The sequence below is a fragment of the Crinia signifera genome, chromosome 3 (genome assembly GCF_055691185.1).
Source record: "Crinia signifera chromosome 3, ASM5569118v1, whole genome shotgun sequence".
Lineage (NCBI taxonomy): Eukaryota > Metazoa > Chordata > Amphibia > Anura > Myobatrachidae > Crinia > Crinia signifera.
In genome coordinates this window covers 215,652,895-215,678,948 of record NC_139219.1, presented here as the reverse complement: position 1 = coordinate 215,678,948, position 26,054 = coordinate 215,652,895, and the positions used below count along the sequence as shown (strand labels likewise).

At 40.8% G+C, this 26,054-nt stretch overlaps 1 protein-coding gene across 3 annotated transcripts in view; it reads left to right on the top strand.

Annotated features, from left to right (window-relative positions):
* The window catches only part of ECE2 (endothelin converting enzyme 2), a 103,995-nt gene that overhangs the window by 51,910 nt on the left and 26,031 nt on the right, over positions 1-26,054 (top strand). For all 3 annotated transcript variants that reach the window (XR_014471764.1, XM_083177411.1, XM_083177410.1), the window contains exons 5-10: positions 10,534-10,658; positions 19,596-19,742; positions 21,005-21,070; positions 21,246-21,434; positions 21,530-21,672; positions 22,620-22,734. Coding sequence is in view for 2 of the 3 variants with exons in the window: in XM_083177411.1 (XP_083033537.1) it covers positions 10,534-10,658; positions 19,596-19,742; positions 21,005-21,070; positions 21,246-21,434; positions 21,530-21,672; positions 22,620-22,734 (785 nt within the window). In the remaining variant the exon portion in view is untranslated. The remainder of the gene's footprint in view (positions 1-10,533; positions 10,659-19,595; positions 19,743-21,004; positions 21,071-21,245; positions 21,435-21,529; positions 21,673-22,619; positions 22,735-26,054) is intronic.

The following is a 26,054-nucleotide window of genomic DNA, read 5'->3' as shown; positions in this document are numbered from 1 at the left end:
AGATGATTTCTCTGCAATGTGTTCAAAAAACAAGAACCCAAAAATAATGAAAAAGAGATCTGACAATCTACACAGTAATGAAAGAAAAGCCCTCAAAAGTCTACAAAAAGATCAGTCGATTATTATTAAAGGGGCTGATAAGGGGGGAGGAACAGTGATCTTAAATAAAACAGACTATGTAAAAGAGGCCTATCGGCAATTGGATAATACCAAATTTTATGAAAAATTGCCAAAGGACCCTACAAATGAGTATTGTGATCAACTTAAGATATTTTTACTCAGGGGGATTGATGAGGGCGCGATAACCAAGAAAGAATATTCTTTTTTATTTAATGCACATCCTATTATCCCCACCTATTATCACTTGCCAAAAATTCATAAATCACTTTCTTCACCCCCTGGGCGTCCAATTATCTCTGGTGTTGGGTCCCTTACAACCTCACTTTCTGCTTTTGTTGACACTTTTTTACAGCCACATGTACGATCACTCAGGTCCTACATCAAAGACACTACTCATTTTTTGTCCATCATTCATAGTTGTAACTGGCAGGAGAATTATATGTTTCTAACCTGCGACGTAGAGTCCCTATATACCAACATCCCACATTCACAAGGGATTAGGGCTCTAGAAAAGTTCTTGTCGGCTGATGTGGACCTGAGTGATCGTAGGAGGAAATTTATTTTGGATTCTGTTGCTTTTATTCTTTCCCACAATTATTTCACTTTTGATGGGTTTTTTTTATTTTTTCTTCAGATTCTAGGTACTGCCATGGGCACCAAGTTCGCCCCGAGTTTTGCTAACCTCTATATGGGACTGTTCGAAGAGCAGTACATTTGGGGGGGGCCATTCGGGGCGGACTTGGTGTCCTATGGTAGGTACATAGATGACATGTTTTTTGTTTGGCAAGGGGGACAATTAGAAGCACTTAAATTTATTGATTATTTGAATCACAACACATTTGGTTTGAAATTCACCCACACTATTAATTTGAAGCAAATTACTTTTTTGGATATCGCTCTTCATATTGATGATGACAATAAAATCGTCACATCCACGTTTATAAAAGAAGTGGATTGTAGTCGATATTTAAATTACAAGAGCTGCCACCATCGCCCCTGGGTGAATAATATCCCGAAAAGCCAACTGTTGCGTATTAAGAGAAACTGTTCCGACCCCCTATCCTTTGAAAAACAAGCAGATGATCTCATTTTATCCTTTCTAGATCAGGGATATCCGTTTGAAGTTCTAAATTCAGCTCTAGAAGATGTCAAGAAAATTGATAGAGACTCTTTACTTACAGTTTCAACTGTTAAAACTTTAAATACTGTAGATAATACCTTTGAAAATAGCCAAGATTTTAATTTTAAACCATTGTTTATCTCGAAATTTAATTCTCATTCTTTAGAAGTGAAGAAGATTATTAATAAAAATTATAAAATCCTAAAGACTGATAGACATCTTGCTACAGTCTTAGAAGATAGACCAAAAATAGTGTTTAAGAAAAATCTTAACCTTAAAAATGCATTAGCTCCGAGTCATTTTAAAACATCAGAGTCCTCTAAAATCTCAACACAAACTGTAGGCTGCCACAAGTGTGGCAGAAACAGATGTATAACCTGTAAATTCTTGATAGATAAAAGTAAACAATTTACATCCTTCTCTAACCTATCAACACATAGAATTACTAGTTTTTTGAATTGCAACTCGTCGTATGTGATCTATTTGATCACTTGCGATTGTGGGTTGCAATATGTAGGCCGAACTACCCGCTCTTTAAATACGAGGTTCCTTGAACATAGAAGAAATGTGATTAACCAAGTAAGAACCCATAGCATCTCTAGACATGTTAAAGAGAAACACCAGGGAAATGTGGAGGTTCTGAAAATCCAAGCAATAGAAGGAATCACAAGCTCAAAAAGAGGAGGTGACCGTTTTTCCACCCTTTGTAAACGTGAAGCTTTTTGGATTTTTTCCCTAGGCTCCCTAACTCCCCTCGGATTGAATGAGTCCATTGAACTTAACAACCTAGGAAATTGAATCCAGAGTATAAATGTTTATTTTTGTTTTCTGCATTCCCTTTATTACATACCATTTTTTATAATATACTTATTGTGGGCTGATTCTCTTTGGTTAATTGTTCTAGATGTACTGATTCGGATCATGAAGTGGTCCATCTGTGACTATCTATAGATTTTGGATTGATAATCATGATATAATGTTAAAAATACTAATATATTCAACTCTATAGAATTATGTGCACAAAACCATCTAATAATAATTAATAGTGCTATATAATAGCGAGATATATATATACACACCAACTGTGTTTGTTCCACAACTAAATGGATCTAATTCTTAGAATACATACCTAATATTAAAATTGATCTGTTTCTGTTTGCTTAGTTAATTATTATGTGCTATACTTTTCTTCTGGAAATCTTCATATAAAAATTCCTCCCTCTGCCCTTTGGGAATATATGGGTGTGTATATTGTATTTTCATAGCTAAAATTCTTTTGTAAAAATCTGTTATAATTAAAAGTTTTGCTTCTATTGGGAGAAACAATTTTTTAAAATTAAAATCAAAATAAAGAACTTTTTCTGGTAAAAAGTAATGCTTTATATTTGGCCATAGTTTTGTATAGATAAAAATTACTTGTAAAAATAAATATATGGATATATATATAAGAATTATGTACCTAATAATCCTTTGGGAATCATTTAACTATTTAATTATTATTTGTATTATTGTCATTATTATTTGTATGGTTTTCGGTAAATTTTTCACTATTATAACTATAAACCTATGGAGAATGTGTATATATGCACGCCCATATCGAGTTTTACTAGTCATGAGAGAGAGGAGTAATAGATAAATAAATAAATAAATAAATAACTAAATGGCTATGAATAAATAATGAGTAATTGCTTTGGAGGTTAAAATATATATAAAATATATAGGGTATTGTTATTATTGTTATATGTGTATATATGGGAGTTTGGTCCTGGATGTCCTTAGCTGGACTTGAACCCTGGTTTCCTATGTGCTTGTGTTTCTGCCTTGGGTGCTGCGCCACAGCCACCACACTATGTCTGATGTTATTGATAGACATTTCAACATGCTGATAATGGGTATTAATTAGTGTGAGATAGGCTCCTCGCTTCTTTCTAAATATATTATGTGTCCGTTTTATGCCCCTGATTATGACCAACAATATTATTATTACTGTTTCAAATTAATTACCTTGTCAATATATATGTATATATCCTTTCTTTTGTTTGCTTAAATTAGGAAACTTGCCATTGAACTACATATGGTTGAGATTATACTGTCTGATTACATCGATACTGCCTTGATTACAAATGCAATTTAGGTGATCCTTTTACCTGTGCTATTCTGATTGGTGAACCACCATTTAAATAACCACAGCGCAATAGTGGGAGTATCTTCTGAGGAAACCGTCAAATCTTTATGACGGAGAAACGCGTCAAGATTCTCCCTTGCCATTGATGCTTTGATGTCTGCGAACTGATCCGTGTCCTGTGTTCACCCGTACCCCACTGCGCTCACAGAAAGCTTTGTCTCCAAATGACACAGAGGTCTGCGCACTATCGCTGGTGACGGAGTGCAGCGAAAATTACTTGGAAGACCCGTCGGGAGCTGAGGTAGTTATCAACAGCCATTACAGCCATTACATCTGTTCCCCTGCAGCGTCCGTCTGAGGGCGGTCGGCTCCCTGACACAGCGAGCAGGTCTCAGTGCTGTGGTCAGGTCGTGGAAACCCTTCATAAGGTTTTGAAGGAAGCTGTTATCTACACAAACACTATTTATGTTGACCTCATGCCTACTGAGTGAGTGAGCTATTTACGGGTGAATATACAATTTTGTATCTATACCACTGACTTTCTACATAAAATAAATCCAAGTTACGGATCAATTGCATTATCCATATTACTGGCAAGTGCTGGACTCTGTAAATTTCAAATCATCTATTTTGCCACAACCGGTTACAGATAAAGCAAGTGGATACAAATATTCTAACTAAACAAAATTGCCATTTGAACACAGAACTGTCAGTGTTCTGACAGCTATTGGCTAAAGGACACGGTTCTCCTCTAAAGGATATTTTTATTATTCTTTCATTATTCCTAAAAGGATCATTATAAAAATTACATGTTTTATGAAATGTTATTTTTATGTTTATTTATGATTAATTAAATTTGCATTTTTATATGATTAAATTGTGTAGTGTTTCTTGCGCTCTCTAGAATAATATTCTATCTGTTTCTTGTATTCAACTTTTTTAAGGACTACAGAGAGCCTTAATTGAGAGCAGCAAGACACACTCCTTTCAAATTATTCTGATTTGATAAAATTGATAAAATCGATTGCTGTGCGCCCGATTAGTTGGTCCTTCTCACCTGCTTCGGTTGATTTCCTGGGACCGTGTGTCTAAATTTATCACACGGGTTCCTTGGATCACTGGAATAGGTGATTGGAGGCCCATACCTGTGTTTTATTGTGTGCTATATATTTTTCTCTGTTTTATTGGGCAGCACAGGTGTTTTTCAATGGCAAGTTTCATTAGTACAAGTGAGAGATGTTCTAGGAGAGATAAATTGTTTAATGATTCTGCTAACGATTTGTTGGCTAATGATGTGATTAATCCCCTTGATATGCGTCAGCTGTTTAACAGATTGGAATTACTGCTTAAGACCGAGACAAGACATTGGTTAGACAAGATGCTCTTGACTAAATACCAGAGAGAGAAAATTATCCCTAGAGGGCTAAGGATTTTTAAATCCTGCTCCTTTAAAGAAGACAAAGAACTCACTGAGGCATGGAACAGTACCCTAGATAGATGTTCCTTTTCTTTGATTGAACTTTTGATCTCCTATAGAGATAAAAAGGTTAAAGAAATGGCGAAGGAAATTGAACACATTCAAGAACTTTTAAAACCTTATGAAGTTAGAGAGGATTTCAGGGACTTTGACTACAGACTTACCCAAAAAATTAATGAATATGAAAAAACACTGATTTCAAGTAAGAATAATAAACTATACAGAGATAGTAATGATTATAAAACTAACCAAGTACGAACTTATAACAGAAGAAACAGAGACTTTTCTGACTCTAGAAATAATAACCAACAGAGGTATAGTAAACCCCCCAAAAAAGTGTGGCAAAATGATAGGAATCCTAATTTTACACCAGTGGAGCAAAGACAGAGAAGGAAGCCTTATAACAATAGAAACCAATTTAATCAAAGCAATAGAAGATCTGATTTACCCGACCATTCACCCCTTAATCCTCCTAGGGATGAGAGATCGGTTGATATCAGAGAGGGAGCTAGGCCTAAAACACAATTGATCAGAGAATCAATGAAAGCTACTTCCCCAAGTTTTTTAGAGAGGGACTTGTACCCAATCTGGAAGACACAGAACAGGTTCAGCGTTTTACAACAACCTTCGCCAAAAAGAAAAGACAGAGAGGATGTAGAGGAGGACATAAGACAAGATCCAAAAAACATAAGAAAAGATTAAGAAATACAGGAGTTTTCAATCTTTCAGATAGAGTTCTTACTGAAAGTGAAAAATCAGTTATCTCAAAAGGACTCAATTTTGCGCCTACTAAGGGCCCAGATTTATTTGACCTCTTCATTGAGCTGAATCGCTACACTAGAGATATGTGCAGACAAAAATATTTTCAGAGTAAACATCTAAAACAAAACGAAATTAGTGGAAACCCAATTGTATTAGATCAACATGATCTACTTGCAGTGAATATTTTACAGGATCTAGAAAGAGAGAATTACACCCCTATGAATGAGTTTATTCCAATTTATAACTTGGAGAATGAAAACATCAATAAAAATAAAACGTTATTAAGGAAAAAATCTGAGTTTTACCCTATTCAGTTTAAAAATGGTTGTATAGAGGCATTCTATTCACTTACTTTAGATGATTTCTCTGCAATGTGTTCAAAAAACAAGAACCCAAAAATAATGAAAAAGAGATCTGACAATCTACACAGTAATGAAAGAAAAGCCCTCAAAAGTCTACAAAAAGATCAGTCGATTATTATTAAAGGGGCTGATAAGGGGGGAGGAACAGTGATCTTAAATAAAACAGACTATGTAAAAGAGGCCTATCGGCAATTGGATAATACCAAATTTTATGAAAAATTGCCAAAGGACCCTACAAATGAGTATTGTGATCAACTTAAGATATTTTTACTCAGGGGGATTGATGAGGGCGCGATAACCAAGAAAGAATATTCTTTTTTATTTAATGCACATCCTATTATCCCCACCTATTATCACTTGCCAAAAATTCATAAATCACTTTCTTCACCCCCTGGGCGTCCAATTATCTCTGGTGTTGGGTCCCTTACAACCTCACTTTCTGCTTTTGTTGACACTTTTTTACAGCCACATGTACGATCACTCAGGTCCTACATCAAAGACACTACTCATTTTTTGTCCATCATTCATAGTTGTAACTGGCAGGAGAATTATATGTTTCTAACCTGCGACGTAGAGTCCCTATATACCAACATCCCACATTCACAAGGGATTAGGGCTCTAGAAAAGTTCTTGTCGGCTGATGTTGACCTGAGTGATCGTAGGAGGAAATTTATTTTGGATTCTGTTGCTTTTATTCTTTCCCACAATTATTTCACTTTTGATGGTTTTTTTTTATTTTTTCTTCAGATTCTAGGTACTGCCATGGGCACCAAGTTCGCCCCGAGTTTTGCTAACCTCTATATGGGACTGTTCGAAGAGCAGTACATTTGGGGGGGGCCATTCGGGGCGGACTTGGTGTCCTATGGTAGGTACATAGATGACATGTTTTTTGTTTGGCAAGGGGGACAATTAGAAGCACTTAAATTTATTGATTATTTGAATCACAACACATTTGGTTTGAAATTCACCCACACTATTAATTTGAAGCAAATTACTTTTTTGGATATCGCTCTTCATATTGATGATGACAATAAAATCGTCACATCCACGTTTATAAAAGAAGTGGATTGTAGTCGATATTTAAATTACAAGAGCTGCCACCATCGCCCCTGGGTGAATAATATCCCGAAAAGCCAACTGTTGCGTATTAAGAGAAACTGTTCCGACCCCCTATCCTTTGAAAAACAAGCAGATGATCTCATTTTATCCTTTCTAGATCAGGGATATCCGTTTGAAGTTCTAAATTCAGCTCTAGAAGATGTCAAGAAAATTGATAGAGACTCTTTACTTACAGTTTCAACTGTTAAAACTTTAAATACTGTAGATAATACCTTTGAAAATAGCCAAGATTTTAATTTTAAACCATTGTTTATCTCGAAATTTAATTCTCATTCTTTAGAAGTGAAGAAGATTATTAATAAAAATTATAAAATCCTAAAGACTGATAGACATCTTGCTACAGTCTTAGAAGATAGACCAAAAATAGTGTTTAAGAAAAATCTTAACCTTAAAAATGCATTAGCTCCGAGTCATTTTAAAACATCAGAGTCCTCTAAAATCTCAACACAAACTGTAGGCTGCCACAAGTGTGGCAGAAACAGATGTATAACCTGTAAATTCTTGATAGATAAAAGTAAACAATTTACATCCTTCTCTAACCTATCAACACATAGAATTACTAGTTTTTTGAATTGCAACTCGTCGTATGTGATCTATTTGATCACTTGCGATTGTGGGTTGCAATATGTAGGCCGAACTACCCGCTCTTTAAATACGAGGTTCCTTGAACATAGAAGAAATGTGATTAACCAAGTAAGAACCCATAGCATCTCTAGACATGTTAAAGAGAAACACCAGGGAAATGTGGAGGTTCTGAAAATCCAAGCAATAGAAGGAATCACAAGCTCAAAAAGAGGAGGTGACCGTTTTTCCACCCTTTGTAAACGTGAAGCTTTTTGGATTTTTTCCCTAGGCTCCCTAACTCCCCTCGGATTGAATGAGTCCATTGAACTTAACAACATAGGAAATTGAATCCAGAGTATAAATGTTTATTTTTGTTTTCTGCATTCCCTTTATTACATACCATTTTTTATAATATACTTATTGTGGGCTGATTCTCTTTGGTTAATTGTTCTAGATGTACTGATTCGGATCATGAAGTGGTCCATCTGTGACTATCTATAGATTTTGGATTGATAATCATGATATAATGTTAAAAATACTAATATATTCAACTCTATAGAATTATGTGCACAAAACCATCTAATAATAATTAATAGTGCTATATAATAGCGAGATATATATATATACACCAACTGTGTTTGTTCCACAACTAAATGGATCTAATTCTTAGAATACATACCTAATATTAAAATTGATCTGTTTCTGTTTGCTTAGTTAATTATTATGTGCTATACTTTTCTTCTGGAAATCTTCATATAAAAATTCCTCCCTCTGCCCTTTGGGAATATATGGGTGTGTATATTGTATTTTCATAGCTAAAATTCTTTTGTAAAAATCTGTTATAATTAAAAGTTTTGCTTCTATTGGGAGAAACAATTTTTTAAAATTAAAATCAAAATAAAGAACTTTTTCTGGTAAAAAGTAATGCTTTATATTTGGCCATAGTTTTGTATAGATAAAAATTACTTGTAAAAATAAATATATGGATATATATATAAGAATTATGTACCTAATAATCCTTTGGGAATCATTTAACTATTTAATTATTATTTGTATTATTGTCATTATTATTTGTATGGTTTTCGGTAAATTTTTCACTATTATAACTATAAACCTATGGAGAATGTGTATATATGCACGCCCATATCGAGTTTTACTAGTCATGAGAGAGAGGAGTAATAGATAAATAAATAAATAAATAAATAACTAAATGGCTATGAATAAATAATGAGTAATTGCTTTGGAGGTTAAAATATATATAAAATATATAGGGTATTGTTATTATTGTTATATGTGTATATATGGGAGTTTGGTCCTGGATGTCCTTAGCTGGACTTGAACCCTGGTTTCCTATGTGCTTGTGTTTCTGCCTTGGGTGCTGCGCCACAGCCACCACACTATGTCTGATGTTATTGATAGACATTTCAACATGCTGATAATGGGTATTAATTAGTGTGAGATAGGCTCCTCGCTTCTTTCTAAATATATTATGTGTCCGTTTTATGCCCCTGATTATGACCAACAATATTATTATTACTGTTTCAAATTAATTACCTTGTCAATATATATGTATATATCCTTTCTTTTGTTTGCTTAAATTAGGAAACTTGCCATTGAACTACATATGGTTGAGATTATACTGTCTGATTACATCGATACTGCCTTGATTACAAATGCAATTTAGGTGATCCTTTTACCTGTGCTATTCTGATTGGTGAACCACCATTTAAATAACCACAGCGCAAGAGTGGGAGTATCTTCTGAGGAAACCGTCAAATCTTTATGACGGAGAAACGCGTCAAGATTCTCCCTTGCCATTGATGCTTTGATGTCTGCGAACTGATCCGTGTCCTGTGTTCACCCGTACCCCACTGCGCTCACAGAAAGCTTTGTCTCCAAATGACACAGAGGTCTGCGCACTATCGCTGGTGACGGAGTGCAGCGAAAATTACTTGGAAGACCCGTCGGGAGCTGAGGTAGTTATCAACAGCCATTACAGCCATTACATCTGTTCCCCTGCAGCGTCCGTCTGAGGGCGGTCGGCTCCCTGACACAGCGAGCAGGTCTCAGTGCTGTGGTCAGGTCGTGGAAACCCTTCATAAGGTTTTGAAGGAAGCTGTTATCTACACAAACACTATTTATGTTGACCTCATGCCTACTGAGTGAGTGAGCTATTTACGGGTGAATATACAATTTTGTATCTATACCACTGACTTTCTACATAAAATAAATCCAAGTTACGGATCAATTGCATTATCCATATTACTGGCAAGTGCTGGACTCTGTAAATTTCAAATCATCTATTTTGCCACAACCGGTTACAGATAAAGCAAGTGGATACAAATATTCTAACTAAACAAAATTGCCATTTGAACACAGAACTGTCAGTGTTCTGACAGCTATTGGCTAAAGGACACGGTTCTCCTCTAAAGGATATTTTTATTATTCTTTCATTATTCCTAAAAGGATCATTATAAAAATTACATGTTTTATGAAATGTTATTTTTATGTTTATTTATGATTAATTAAATTTGCATTTTTATATGATTAAATTGTGTAGTGTTTCTTGCGCTCTCTAGAATAATATTCTATCTGTTTCTTGTATTCAACTTTTTTAAGGACTACAGAGAGCCTTAATTGAGAGCAGCAAGACACACTCCTTTCAAATTATTCTGATTTGATAAAATTGATAAAATCGATTGCTGTGCGCCCGATTAGTTGGTCCTTCTCACCTGCTTCGGTTGATTTCCTGGGACCGTGTGTCTAAATTTATCACACGGGTTCCTTGGATCACTGGAATAGGTGATTGGAGGCCCATACCTGTGTTTTATTGTGTGAATAATATATGTTGCCTGATGCATTACACTTTCTGTTCCCAATGCAGAGAATACTACATTTAACTCCAGCAGTGAGGCGGAGATGAAGACACAACGCTTTTACCTCTCCTGTCTGAGGGAGCAGAAAATTGAGGAGCTGAGAGAGAAACCCCTCACTGATCTGATAAAGAAGGTGACATATATTTTGGGAACAATTTGAAGTATGAGATGATGACACCTTTATTTCTGTTCAATCCAGTTATATAAAACAATTAAATGGTTTATTGATAATATGGATAAAAGACCTAAACACTTGGTTTGCAATATATAAAGCCTCTTTATATTCAGAAAACCATACCTCCCAACTTCTCTGGATACGAAGGAGGGACAGATGAATTTGCGCCGCAGGTGCGCCGAATTTTCGGGGGTGTGACCTATTTAAAGGGACATGGCCTATACTCGCGGCTCTCCCGCAAGGCCACGCCCCCCATTTTGACACTATGGGGGCATGACCCAGAGGCTCTGTGAGCCTCTAGCCATGCCCCCAGCCCCCTGGCTGCAGGAATAGATGCTGTGCATGCGCATGCGCACAGCATTTATTCACCGCTGCTCAGCAGCCGACAGAAGTACATTCAAATACACAAAATGATACTCTTAATAAATATCTACACACAAATATTATTCAAATTAAAAAACTTCCATGCACCTCTCTGGTGCAATGCATACCTTCCTTCAGATGCATCACACTGAGTGACTCTGAAGTCTGAGCATGCCCTGCAGCCCAATAGCAGGAGCCGCCACTGATTGGTAGTGAGATGGTTAAGTAGTTTTGGAAGAATGATGGTGACCACTCATGTGCAGAATGAATATAAACATAAATCACACAATAACATACATATACATTCAGTATATAAGTGTTCAAACAGCCAGTATAGCATTTCATGGATGTAAGAAAAACTAAAACTAATTGTCCTAGAGGTGTTACGATCTAAATACCACAGTAGGACATGTAGCTGAGTATCTAAATAGAGAATATGATGCTGGTCTGCTATAATTTATGATTTACAGGCCTAGAAATAGTTCCACACTTATTGAAGGACCAGGAAGAACCAGTCCATTATTTAGAACAGCAGCAGCAGCAGCAGTATTTTAAAGATGCATTTTGTTACTTCCTCTTATATGTTTGTCCAGAGCAGGGCTCATTGCTTCCAATGCCTAAAAGAGGCTGGGTGATTGGTGGGAATGTGGGGATTACATTAGGGGTTCTCCGTCTAGAGTGTATCCTTACTGAGGAATTCATGCCATGCTGTAACGGAAGAATTGCCAGGCTGTTACCTTGTATGCTGTCTATGCTGTCTACCTGCTACAAATAAAGAACAATACTTCACTGCTATCCAGTCTATGTGATACTTGTCACATTTGGCACCTGAACAGGGACATCACAGATAGCTATTGCAAACCGCAAAGAACCTTGGTAAGACAGATGAACTGGCAAACATTTTCTGGTTACACATTGTACAGCTGTTTTGTGAGCCAGTTAATGTTGTGATTGTGGAGTGTCCATTTTCTGGTCAGCCTGTTAAAACCTTTAAAATCTGTGCCTGTAGTGGATTAGCAGGGCCACTCGGAGTTGCAAAGGTTAATTGTGGCAGCCAGCCTTAAAGGGCCACCCTGTCATACAAGATTGTTGCCGTTTTCTGTTAAGTGGCCAGTGAAGCGCACAGGTGCGAGCTAAGTCTGTTATGTGAATCTAGCACATTATATTAAGCCTAAATTTGCCCTTAAAGGGGAAACACCGGGTACTATGGAGCCATTAATGAAAGTGTTTGCTGAACTCTCTGCAGGGCAACAGGATCTGGCTGCTAAACAGCAAACCCAGATTCAGATATTACATGAGGGGCAACAAGCACAGATTCAGATGTTGCATGAGGGGCAGCAAACTCAGGCTAAAAAAAAACAGGAAGCTCAGATTCAGCTGCTGCATCAGGAGTGAAAGGACCTGAGAAAAAGGGGGCAAGAGCGGGAGAGATTACCGAAGCTCAATCCAGCTGATGACATTGAGACATTCCTTTGCACGTTTGAGTGAACCCGCCATGCATTCAAAATGGCCTGCAGAGGAATGGTCTGATAGACTGGCTCCCTGTTTGACAGGGAAGGCACAGAGAGCTTATGTGGACATGACTGCAGGGCCGGCAACAGAAATCTTGGGGCCCTGTACACTGATATTTCTGGGGGCCCCCATCCCACCTCCTAATCCTAAACAACCCTCTTCTGTATGAGCTTCAACTAACCTTTTGCGGCTCCAGATCCTGCTTTCAGGTGCGGACCTCTCTCATTCTCCATCCTGCTGGCTTGGCTCCTGGCTGCTGCTGCTTCCTGCTGGCTCCTGGCTGCTGCTCACCTGCTGCTACCTGCCTTGACTTGTCACTTACACAAAATAACACAGAGCACTGTGAGCAGGCAGAGCCGGAGACTGAGGCCACAGCACCAGCAGTGGGTACGGCTGTGCGCCTGCGCGCAGTACAGAATCCGGTAGCCGAGCGGACATGGCCCTGGGCTGTGCGCACACACAGAGTAGACGGCTCTGAATGCCGAACGGCCGCAGGAGGCAGGGCGCGCACACAGTAGACAGCCAGGTGTGGGGGTCACTGACAGGCAAGCTAGTACAGATGGCAGTCGGGCTGGGCACAGAAGCTCTGGGGCCCTTTACATTGCATGGGCCTGTCACACTTGTCCCCCTTGACCCCCCCCCCACGTGTTGCCGGCCCTGCGTGACTATGGGGGTTATTTTGGTTCACTCTTTCTGACAAATTCGTTCTTAGATGGACAAAACCATGTGCACTGCAGGGGGGGGGGGGGGGGCGATGTTACGTGCAGAGAGAATTAGATTTGGGTGAGTTATTTTGTTTCTGTGCAGGGAAAATGCTGGTTCCTCCAGACATTGACAAGGTCCTCTGCCTCCTGTCAGGGTGTTGATTTTCCATGGTGATGTTGAGGTGTGCCCCCAGGTGTACTTACCCCTGACAATACAAGGGTGGTCATTAAAGGTGGTAGCTGCAGTGGCTTCTCGAACACCAAACCCACATTTTAGGGCTGTTCACGGCTGATCTGTTTAATACACAATCGTACAGAAATCGTCCATTTTTGGCGATCTTAGTAAATTTACCCCTGAGTGTACATGGTCATTCACTTACATTCTTACAGTATTATTGACAGATTGAGTTATATCAGTGATGGGAAACATACAGGCCTTAGCTCCAAGCAGCCATCCAAATCTTCTCTTGCAACTCCCAGCTCATTTCTTCTTTGTTATAAGATTTGTTTGTTAGAACTTATTGTGCTTGTTTATAATAGGTATCTCTTTCTTTGATTAAAATGTATTGATATGACTTGCTACTTAGATTAATAATAAATGCAGCCCTTTGAAAGTTAGATGGCTAACGTGTCCTCAGGAAAATGAATGTAGGACAGTAAGGGTGGGCATAGCAGCGGGCATAGACTGTGGCAATGCAGTTCCCTTAATATAATATGCATAGGTTTGATATGCTTCTAATATTGCAAGTTGTGAAAATTACGTTTGGGGTGCATGAGACAGCTTTATGCAACAGTACACTTTGGAGCACTGGTGTTCAAGTAGGTAACCCCCATTGCTGGTGCTCGAGAGTCTATCTGGTCCAACTTTTCTGACATGAGTGCTGGCAGTATTGTGATTTAACCCTTATCATCAATTGAATCCTGTTGGAGGTCCAAGGTAGCAAACCATAAAACTGAGATCCAAGACTCCTTGCTGAATCCACAGTAGGATTGCTGCTCTGAGGTCCGTTAAAGCAAATTCAGCAAAGAGGTGGCACCAGACTCGGCGATCAAATTGGCACTGTTATTGTGGGGAAAATAGAGGGCCCCTTGTTATTATATGTAAGGGATACTTAATGCAAATATCCACATAAAACAGCAGCAAAAAAGCATTATAAAATATGCCTTTATATATCCCAAGCGCAACGGAATATGCTGCGCTATATGAGACACTGTTAATAAATAAATATTGTGGTGCTAGTGTGGAAAGGGGGCTTATGCACTGCCCAATTAGCAATGCAGGGCAGGTGAGGAATCACATTACTGACAATTGGTGGCTGATTTAGACCCATTCTTTATGGGCCAAATTTGTTCTTGTCCCCATATCACACGCGCCGCACAGTCTGCTCCATAATGGGGATGGGGCACTCAGGGGGTGGAAGCAGAGGCACGCCCAGTGTTTTATGGGTGTGCCCATAAAAACGCTGGGCGCACCCCTGCACACGCAGTCTAGACTGACTTTTATTGACTTTGTTAAGTGAATTGGTGAGAAATCCTTCGATTGTGCGTGACCATCAAATGATTTTTCACCCGTGCGGCTGCATGCCAGGAGATGTGTTAGCGTACACATCCCCTTGCATGTTAGAAAGGCGATTTGCGGTGGGGAAGCGGGCAGCGTTTATGTGTTCGCTAAGCTGCGAATGTACGCAGCCTAGTGAACAGGTCTGAATCAGGCCCTTAGTACAATGCTTAAGGTGTTAATCAAGTCAAGTGTAGATTCAAGTGCAAGACCAGTGGCACAACCTGGTCTTCTCAAAGGGTCAGAGAACTGAGTTACCTTTTGCCCAATGTAGAATATAAGGAGGTTATTCTGATCGTAGCGGCCAAACGTGCGTACGTTCGCTATTAACGTACGCTATCCGTACGCGGCCGTTGGGGTTAAGTCCACCCACAACTCAGCCGCATACGTACGGCCAGAAACAACTGCAAAGGGGAGTGGCGTACAATTGAGCGTACGCCAACGTACACGGACGGACCAGCCCTTACACTCCGACAACTGGCGTACAATTGAGCGTACACCACCGTTTACGGACGTCTCTCGTCCGTCTTCCCACCGACTTCTTGCGGCTATCTGAGCGTACGCCAGCTTGCACGGACGGGTCCCTATTGTTTTCAATAGAAAAGTCAGCTTATGTCACCGCTCGTGAGAGTGAGCGTACGTCCGTGTACGCTGACATACCCTTCACATATATGGACCTGCAAATCTTGCCTTTCAACTATAATTATGAAAATTAATTAATTGATTGAATTAATTAATGTGCAAAATAGTGGGCATGGGCTTAAAACATTGCTGAAACATCCTTTGTAGGTGTTAGATGTGGTTTATGTTATTGTATCATAAATACAAAACCTATGTTTGTATTAGAGTGAACACGTTGACACATGTCGACTTGTGTAGATTGAGTGTGCTACTGTGTAAAGTCTATGAAAGCACGTAGTGAATGTGTCTAACTGTTTAACAAATACCTACCTTAGCATATATAAGCAGGTCTTAAAAAGATTCTTACCTTAAATTAAACAAACCTTTAAATGTAGAGAAGTATAGAAAGATAAGCTTCCAATGTGTTTGAGTGCTGTGTGTTGCTTGCAGGTAGTGAAATCATGGTTTGGACTTAATAGACTGCAGCATTGGTTATTACATTCAGGTGTATGTGTTTGGTAGTAATCAGCGTAAATTAGCAAACCCAGGCGCACGCTGGCATGCGGTATCTGTAGGGGTGGTTTGAGATGGCGGTTGGCGGCCGTCTGTTTTGTGTCCGAAATGAACGGTGCTTTAGTCGATCGTGCGGTAGTAGCACCGCTCATTTTTGGTGCACACCCCCGTGTACGCCCATATTTACGCCCATTTTCCCTCATTATTTCGGCCGCTCCCCTCATCACGCCCCTATGCCGCCCCCAATGCCCGTACACTCGCGTATAGGTTTTTTCGCACGTAGAGACCCGTCCGTAAGCGTTGTGAAGTGTTCGCGCCTGCGCATTAGCGAATGTACGCATGCGCAGATCATAAAAAACCCCGGGACGTACGCGTACGGCCCGGCCGCCCCAACCAGAATAAGGCCCTAAGTGTAGTAACTACCCATATAATGTATATTCAATCCGTGTGTATCTATGAGTCTGTATATCATCATTACCTGTAGTGGAGTTAAGCAGCTTTTCTAAAGGTGCCCATACACGTTACAATTATTGTATACAATATCACATCTCATCGCATTTCGGTTTTGCGATGAGATGAGATCTAGTACATGTGCAGCACATACTTTTTGTACTATATCTCTTCTCATCACAAAACCGAGATGCGATGAGATGCGATATTGCATACAATATTGTATACAATAATTGTAACGTGTATGGGCACCTTAAGAACTACATTTTGGGGGTTATTCGCAGCCTTGCTAGTCCACCAAACCCGCCAACGGTCACAACCATTGAATGATGGCGAAGGTGCACGCATAGCTAAGTGACTCTCAGGTCACTTAGATATGCCTGCACCCTTGGAAGTAAGTTGGCGGGCAGCTGACATCCGGTGATGCCTGCCCCACCCGCATCACCGGGTGATTTGCATGGAAACGCCCATTGTTCTCATGGGAACGCCCATGAAATGCTTGCCGTTCCCATGGGGAAATCTCCCGGCCTGGCCGCCGCACTTCCCCCTACCCGCAATCCTGGGTGCGTGCACCCAGCGAATACCCTGTTTTGCATGGCCGCAGGCACCCTGTGTCTGCACATGCACAGACGCAAAACATCGCTCCCCTGTGCGAATATATGGGGGAGCGAAGGGACCTGAATAAGGTCCATTAGCGGTAATGCTACTCTGTTAAAACCCTGAACTTTTCCTGTAAGCGGCCTATACTTGCTTACTTCCTGTGATGTACAGTTAAGAGCTAACCCTCCAATGCATCCCCTGGCAATTCAGGTCTTTGACCCAGCATCCCAGATCATCCCTGATTATATGGTTGCAGTCCTGATATAAAGATAGTGGCAAGCATCCAGCCAGGGCAACCAGCAAACAATCTCAGCAGCAGCTACATACACCACCAAGAATTAAGTAGTTCCAGGTGATGGTGAAGGAGACAGGTGATAGCAACTACAGTATTCTCATACAGTTAAACTCCTCAAAACACAGGGTGGTATGGTAAGCGCATTTTGTTACATAAGTGCTATTATTTGGCACTGCTGCGCAAATGCACTTTTGTGAGGCAGTAATGGGGTAAGAGAGACATTACTAATTACTCCTAAACTTACCACTTATGCCGCCCATACACGCTGCGATGCACACTGTGCATTTTAAACACAATTGCATTGCATCTGGTTCAAAACGCATGCGATGTGCTAATGCAGCGTGCATTTTGAACTAGATACGAAGCAATCTAGTTCAAAAAGTATCTGCAGCACAAACATTTGGACTGTATGATGGCATGTGCGCGGGAGCATCGCATCGGCAGCCCAATACACACCGTGTATGGGTGGTATTAGTAAACCAAGCCAAGCGTGGTTGTCTCCAATTCTAAAAGGGTATTTGCTGCCATTTTCATTCTGCCTCTCCCTCACCTGGAACCACTCACACTTCTTGTGCAATATGTAGCTACTGCAGCACTTCTTTGCTGGTCGATCTGCCTGAGCACTTTCTGATTTCTCTGTTTCAGGGCTGCTGGATAGCTGACAGAGCATGGATACAGGATGCTGGGCTCAACACAGGACAGCCGGGAGCAGGGGATTAAGGATTATATCTGTTAGTCACAGGAGTCCAAGCGTCGTCACAGGAACAAGCAGGATTTAGTAATTGCATTTATTGGCTCAATTAGCTTTTATAAGAGCGTTTACTAGTTTTATACTATAGGTACACAGGTCAGAAGAAGAGTACTTCAGCCTCCAGTTTCTTTGAGCAATTCATGCCGATTCCCTTACCTCTTTCTCAAGGGTAATTAGCAAGAGTGGCAGGGCACGTGTCTGGTACCATTAAGTCTGGGCTTTAGAAGGTTTTATCATCAGAATCTATTGCCACCTCCTTGCTAAATTTGGAACCACCCTGCTAGAGTCTGTAGCCAGAGTTTCTGGCCATAGAACTATTCCGAGCTACTTGGAGCACAATCTGCTCCTCAATAATCAGACTAGGGGTGCTACACAGGGGTGTAACTAGAACTTCATGGGGTCCATAGCAAAATATTAGAAGAGGCCCCCTGCTACAATGCCCCTTAAGTAGTGGCGTAACTACTGAGGGTGGAGGGGGTGCAGCTGCTTTGAGGCCCGAGCTGCTTCAAGGCCCCGCAGCTACCCATGTACCCTTGGTAATCTGCCTCCAATGGCGCAGATCCCCTTTCACCCCCGGCCACCGCTGATAGCACAAATGCAGAAGCGTATATGCAGCATAGCAACTGAAGTGGACACCATGAGCCCAGCACTGCTGATAGGGTTATTTAATAGAGCCTATTAAAAAAGCCTGTCGCTGGTGCTGGGCTCATGGTGTCCACTTCTGTTGCTCTTCTGCATATACAGTATACGCTCTATTATTAACTGTGCCCGCACTGCATGGATCTCTCCCCCACCCACCCGTACACTACACTATCACAGTGCACTGCACTTGATGTGTCACATACAGGGTGGGAGGAGGAGCCATCAAGATACAGTAGGATGCAGTGCTGCCCGTGAGCCCAGTTGAGCTGATTCAAGATGGGACGGGACAGGGAAGAAAGTCGGGGGGGGGGGTCTTTCTAACCGGAGAAGGGTGTACCTGTGAGGTGAGTTTTGGTGGTTCTAACAGCAGGCTACAGTCAAGGGGGGGGGGGGGGATGGTTTGCACTGTAAAATAATATTGATGGTAAAAGTATATTGAAGGAAATGGGCACTTTCTTACTATTTCATCTTTGATCTCCTTTTCTGTCACTCTCTTTCTCTGTCCCTGACGCCTCCCCCCCCCTCCCCTTTCTCTGAGATGGTCTCTCTCCTGACTCTCTCTCTCCAACACTGTCCCTCCCTCTCTCTGATACTCTCTCTAATCCTGACACTGTCTCTCTCTTTTTCCCTATGTCTCTCTCGACACTGTCTCTACCACTCTTTTACTGACACTCTCTCTCTCTCTCTCTCTCTCGCTCTCTCTCTGACTCTCTCAATTTTCTACCTGACACCCTTTGTCTCTTTCCCTGACACCTTCTCTTTTGATGACACCCACTCTATTTCTCTCACTCCCCTTGTTCTCTCTTTTGCCCCCTAATTTCTTAGCCACGCACATTAACTGTTCCCACTTATATTGTCAACTTTTTTATATCTTTTATGCAATAAGGTTGGTGGCTGGAACGTTTCCTGTAATTGGCGTGGTGAGAACTTCATGGCTATGCTGAAGACTGTTTCAGGGACCTATCGGGCAACCCCATTTTTCAGTGTTTTTGTCAGTGCAGACTCCAAGAGCTCAAACAGCAACATAATCCAGGTATAGTGTTAGTGAGGCAAGATAAGACTGTAAAAGGTCAGTAATTAAGGACAAAAATGCCTAATTTAGAATTGGACCTAAATTGAACCACATCACATATAGGGGTATATTCAATGCCAAACAGAGTGCCTATTGCTCGCGGTCATAGCCCGCCCTCAGTATTCAACCCACCCCCTGCACTCACCGTTTACACTTCACTGTTTCTAAAAAGTGAGGGGGAAACGGCCAGTGTGTCCGTCAAAACGGCGAGGCTCATGGCTATATGCAGCTGGCACGCTGCATTAGCGGCGAACAGTGAGGATTTCCCTGGAACATAGGGCGAGTGGCCGTTTATGGTGTTAAACGTCAAGGACACAAGCCCAACGAGTGGCCGTTGAGGGTGTTAAACGGCGAGGACACAAGCCCAGCGAACACGCTGTTCGCCGTGGCCGCACGCATCTGGTGTATGCACACGTGCAGAAATGACCCTGCGCATACGCCCACCATCAGACCCCTTGCGAATGAAGGGGTACGAACGAACGGACCTGAATAAGGCCCATAGACCTTAATTATAAGCAGAAATGGAGACAAATAGTAGAAAGCGATCAGGTTCTAGGCAAGGACATAAGCCAGTTCAACTTTTTTGTAAAAAAGCATATATAATATTTATAAACACAGAAAAATAAATAAACAGTACATCACTATACATATATCAATAATAATTCTCAAATGTACCGTCCGATACCACCAAAAAAAAAAAAGGGGGAAAGAAAAATAGTATTAAAATCAATAACACTGGACTTTTTAGGAACATATTCAAACTGGATAAGTAGTAAAAAGAAAAAACAGAGTAAAAATTGTTAGTACATTCGGATTGTTCCAGGGTTAATACCAGCTGTAGGAATTGTGTCCAGGTAGGTTGTTAGTAATGTAAGTACAGCCAATTTGTTAGTCAGCATTAATAAGCACAGTCCAATAATCTAGGTGTTTTTAGTTTGTTTGGATTAGGCTAATTTATAGTTACCAATTCCTTAATGGCTTGTTTAGTAGTATATAGGTGTAGGGTGAGAGGGTGTACCCACAGAGTAGTCCCCAAAACCTGTTATCCGGATTGCTGCAGCGTCAGTCAAACTGCACTTGAAAGTACTGTTTGGGAATCCAAACGGAGGCCGGCCTACTTAATTATAAGCAGTAGTTTGGACATGTTAGAAGGGATACTATGATAAAGATAATAATGAGAAGGAAGGAAAAGTTTTGGATGATAAATCTGCTTTGCTCTACAGGTGGACCAGTCTGGACTCTTTCTTCCATCAAGAGATTATTATCTAAATAAAACAGCTAATGGGAAGGTCAGTAGTTCTGTTATATGTGGTTCTCGTCCCTTGCTAATATGTTGTCATACATTGAGCCAGTCAACTCAGTGTTTTTAAGGATATTTGCCATAGCATATAGATGTATTATACTTTTACAAGATTCACAATATGTTACTTTGCAGTTCTATACTGTATGTGTCTTTGTTCCCAGGTGCTAGCTGCATACCAACAGTACATGGTAGATGTCGGTACACTGCTTGGGGGTTCTCCTGGCTCCGTGGAGACGCAGATGGCACAGATTCTGGAACTTGAGACCATGCTCGCCAATCTTACTGTTCCTCAGGATGAGCGTAGAGATGAGGAAAAGATTTATAATCGCATGACTGTGGCTGAGTTGCAGGTTAGCTCAAAGATCTGTATCATTCAGGCAAAATTACCAGTATGGGAGAAACAATAAACTAGTATTTTATTTGTACCGGTCTCATATTTTGACAGGTTCTGGCACCTGCATTTGATTGGACGGATTATTTGACATTTGCTCTCTCACCTTTGGATATCAATGACACAGAGCCTGTGGTGGTATATGGCAAGGAATATCTACAGCAAGTGTCAGAGCTTGTGAACAGCACAGACTCCATGTGAGATTCTGTGTATACTTTACCCTGTTCTGAGATAAAGCTTCAGTAGCCTTTCCATAATATTACGTCATTATAGACTCTCTTTGCTGTGTCATGTTGCTTGTATGATGGGTTGTTAAGAAAATATTTAATTATTCTTATTTTCAAAGAAGCATTATTTCTACGGGGATACTGTCATTCAGTCTCCAGCAAGTTGTTAGTCATTAGGTCGACACCATTAGGTCGACATGCATTTAGGTCGACATGTGTCTAGGTTGACATGCAGGAAGGTCGACATGAGTCTAAGTTGACATGGGTTAAGTCAACAGGGTCATTAGGTCAACATGAGTTTTGTCAACATTGGGTTTTTCACTGTTTTTGAGCCGATGTGCCGACAGCTGGTATTTCATGCCCTACCATTCACTAGAGCTTGGTGGGAGAATAAAATAGTGTGCCGAGCATATCGAGGCACCGAGTGCACGTGGAGCACTTTAACCTGTGTCCATGTCGATTGTGTTGACATTCAGGTAAAAAACAGTAAAAAAAACCATGTCGACCTTTTCACTGTCGACCTAACCTATGTCGACCTAATGACCCTGTCGACCTAGACTTATGTCGACCTTCCTGCATGCCAACCTAGACACATGTCGACCTAATGATTGTCAAACAACTTGCTGGTGACCAACCAATCCACACCCATTTCTACGCTGGTGCTACCTGTTAATTCTCTGTTTACAACTACTTCTTGGAACTATTTGTAAAAGGTGCCGCGTCAAATGCATATTATCATGGCAAAAAGGTATCAACGCAACGCTATGCACACCGTTATTGCATGATTTTTATTGCTGGCTATTGTGCCCTTTGTGGATCCCATTATAGATTGTGATGGAAGGGAAATGTACCATACTTTTCCACCCGATTCCTGATCAGACTCAAGTATAGTTTTACCATTTATGTTTCTCTTACAGTATACTGAACAACTACTTGGTCTGGAACCTGGTCCAGAAGATGTCTCCAAGTCTTGACTCCCGTTTTGAGAAAGCTCAGGACAAGCTGCTTGAGTCTCTATATGGGGCAAAAAAGGTGCTGTTCACAAATTAACGTGTCAATTTTTGTATGCTCTTTGCTATAAAAATAGAACTACCACTAAGAAACTAGGTTTTATTTGGTTAGCTACGATTTCTTTGACCATATAAAAGGACATGGCTGTAAGTGAAGTGCTTTTAAACAGATCTGTGGTGATTATTATATTATTATACAGTGCATTCGGAAAGTATTCAAAGCGCTTCACTTTTTCCACTTTTGTTATGTTACAGCATTATTCCAGAATGGAATAAATTAATTTTTCCCCTCAACATTTTACACACAATACCCCATAATGACAATGTGAAAAAATTTTTGGGAGATTTTTGCAAATTTATTAAAAATAAAAACCTAAGAAATCACATGTACATAAATATTCACAGCCTTTGCTGAATATTTTGTTGATGCACCTTTGGCAGCAATTGCAGCTTTAAGGGCGGTATTCAATGTGAATACCTGCGAGGTGCAGCGAATCCTTTTTTGGATTCGCTGCACATTCGCCACGTTCCGGAGCCGGCGGGCTCCGGTATTCAACGAGTCAGGGGCAGCAAGCCCCTGACTGGCGAATATGAGCTCCTGCGGCGATTGCCGCAGGGAGCCTCAGGACGGTGCCAGGCAGAGAGATTGTAGTCTCTCTGCTTAGCCCAGACCTTTGTGGGGGGTTAGGTGTGCTCCCCGGGTGCCAGGCAGCACAGGCTGCCCCCCCGGGGGTGCCAGCAGGCGAGCGTATATTCACTACACAGGATCGTAATGATCGTGCAGTGAATATATGAATATGTAATGAGCGGCTCGGCTCCGGCGCCCCCTGCTGGATGCTGTGTAAAAAAAATAATAAAAAAAAATATTATTTTTAAAATTAAATATATATTCATGTGCTTACAGCACATGAATAAAAATAGCATGCCCCTCCTCAGAATAAAATTCCTGATTTTTTGACACCAAATGTAAAAAACAAAACACTTTATTTTAAAAGTTCACATTCCACTTCACCATAAAAAGATAGCGATTGCTACTCGGTGAATCATGGCGAAAAAAACCTTCAAATGTATTCGCCATATGGTCATTGAATAGGGTGATTCACCGTTTTTGTCAGAAATTCGCCAAACAGCACAAATTCGCCATAAAAACCTGGCGAATCAGGCTCATTGAATACCGCCCTAAGTCTTTTTCAATATGATGCCACAAGCTTGGCACAACTATCTTTGGACAGTTTCACCCATTCCTCTTTGCAGCACCTCTCAAGTTCCATCAGGTTAGATGGGAAGCACAGCCATTCTCAGATCTCTCAAAAATTCGATTCAAGTCTGGGCTCTGGCTGGGCCACTCAGGGACATTCACAGAGTTATCCTGTAGCCACTCTTTTGATATCTTGGCTGTGTGCTTATGGTCGTTGTCCTGCTGAAAGATGAACCGTTGCCCCAGTCTGAGGTCAAGACCGCACTAGAGTAGGTTTTCATCCAGGATGTCGCCGTACATTGCTGCATCCATCTTTCCTCTATCCTGACTATTGTCCCAGTTCCTGTTGCTCAAAAACATTCCTACAGCATGATGCTGCCACCACCATGCTTCACTCTAGGGATGGTATTGGCCTGATGATGAGCGGTGCCTGGTTTCCTCTAAACATGACGCCTGGCATTCATGCCAAAGAGTTCAATCTTTGTCTCATGAGACCAGAGAATTTTGTTTCTAATGGTCTGAGAGTCCTTTAGGTGCATTTTGGCAAACTTGAGATGGGCTGCCATGCGCCTTTTACTAGAAACATATAATTTGATGGCAGAAAAGAACCACTTGGCCCATCTAGTCTGCCCCTTTTTAAACATGTTACCTTAATTCTTATTTCTTTGTAAAGATATCAATATGCCTATTCCAAGCATGTTTAAATTGCTCTACTATATTTGCATCTACCACCTCTGAAGGGAGGCTATACCACTTATCCACTACCCTTTCTTTGAAGTAATTCTTCCTCAAATTTTCCCTGAAACTTCCACTCTAGTTTCAGTGCATGTCCTCGTTTTCTGTTGCATCTCTTTCTGTGGAGAATGTCTCCCACCTGTACCTTGTTAAAACCCTTGATATATTTGAAAGTTTCTATCATGTCCCCCCTTTCCCTTCTCTGCTCTAAACTAAACATATTGAGTGTTTTAGTCTTTCCTGGTACGTTTTGTGATGTAGGCCATGCACCATTTTAGTTGCCCTTCTTTGTACAGTCTGTAGTGTATTTATATCCTTCTGGAGATATGGCCTCCAGAACTGAACACATTACTCCAGATGACGTCATACCAATTACCTATACAGTGGCATTATTACTTCTTTCTTCCTACTGCTGATATCTCCCTGTGCAACCAAGCATATGAGAAATAATTATTAATATGATCTATTACATTGTCTCCCTCAGGAAGACTTCCACTCTCTGTCTTTATGTCTTATTATTATTTTTTTTTTTACAGTTTCTTATATAGTACAGCATATTCTGTTGCGCTTTACAATTGGAAACAACAGTGATTAAACAAACTGGGTAGATACAAGCCGACATGGAGGTAGGAGGGCCCTGCTCGCAAGCTTACAATCTATAGGGATAATAGGAGGGGTACATAAGGATAGAATTCTATAGCATGGCAGTCCTATCAGATTACTAGACGGTCCTGATGGGATGCAATTAGATATGAATGCTACTGGAGGTTGTGTGGGGTCCTGAATATGATAAGCTAGCCTGAAGAGGTGAGTTTTCAGGGAACGCTTGAAATTTTGGGGGCTAGAGGAGAGTCCTAGTGTGCGTGGTAGGGCATTCCATAAGGTGGGTGCTGTCCGACAAAAATCCTGCACTTTTTTGTTTTTCTCCTTTCACTTATATACCTAAAAGTAAGTCCCGTCCCCACCTTTACCTACTAACTGGGTCATTTTCTCCTCAGCCTGTGCTTTTGCACATCTGATTACCTTCTTGACCTCCTTCTGTCTAACAAGATAAACCTCTTTGTCCTCATTATTCTACTAAGGAGTGGCTTCCATCTGGCCACTCTACCATACATGCCTGATTGGTGTATTGCTGCAGAGATGGGTGTCCTTCTGGAAGGTTCTCCATTCTCCACAGAGGAATTCTGTAGTCTGACAGAGTGACCATCAGGTTCTTGGTCACCTCCCTTACTAGGGCTCTTCTCTCCCAATCGCTCAGTTTAGACAGACGACCAGCTCTAGTAAGAGTCTTGGTGGTTCCAAACTTCTTCCATTTAAGGATGATGGAAGCCACTGTGCTTATTGGGACCTTCAAAGCAGCAGATATTTTTCTTTACCTTTCCCCAGATTTGTGCCTCGATACAATCCAG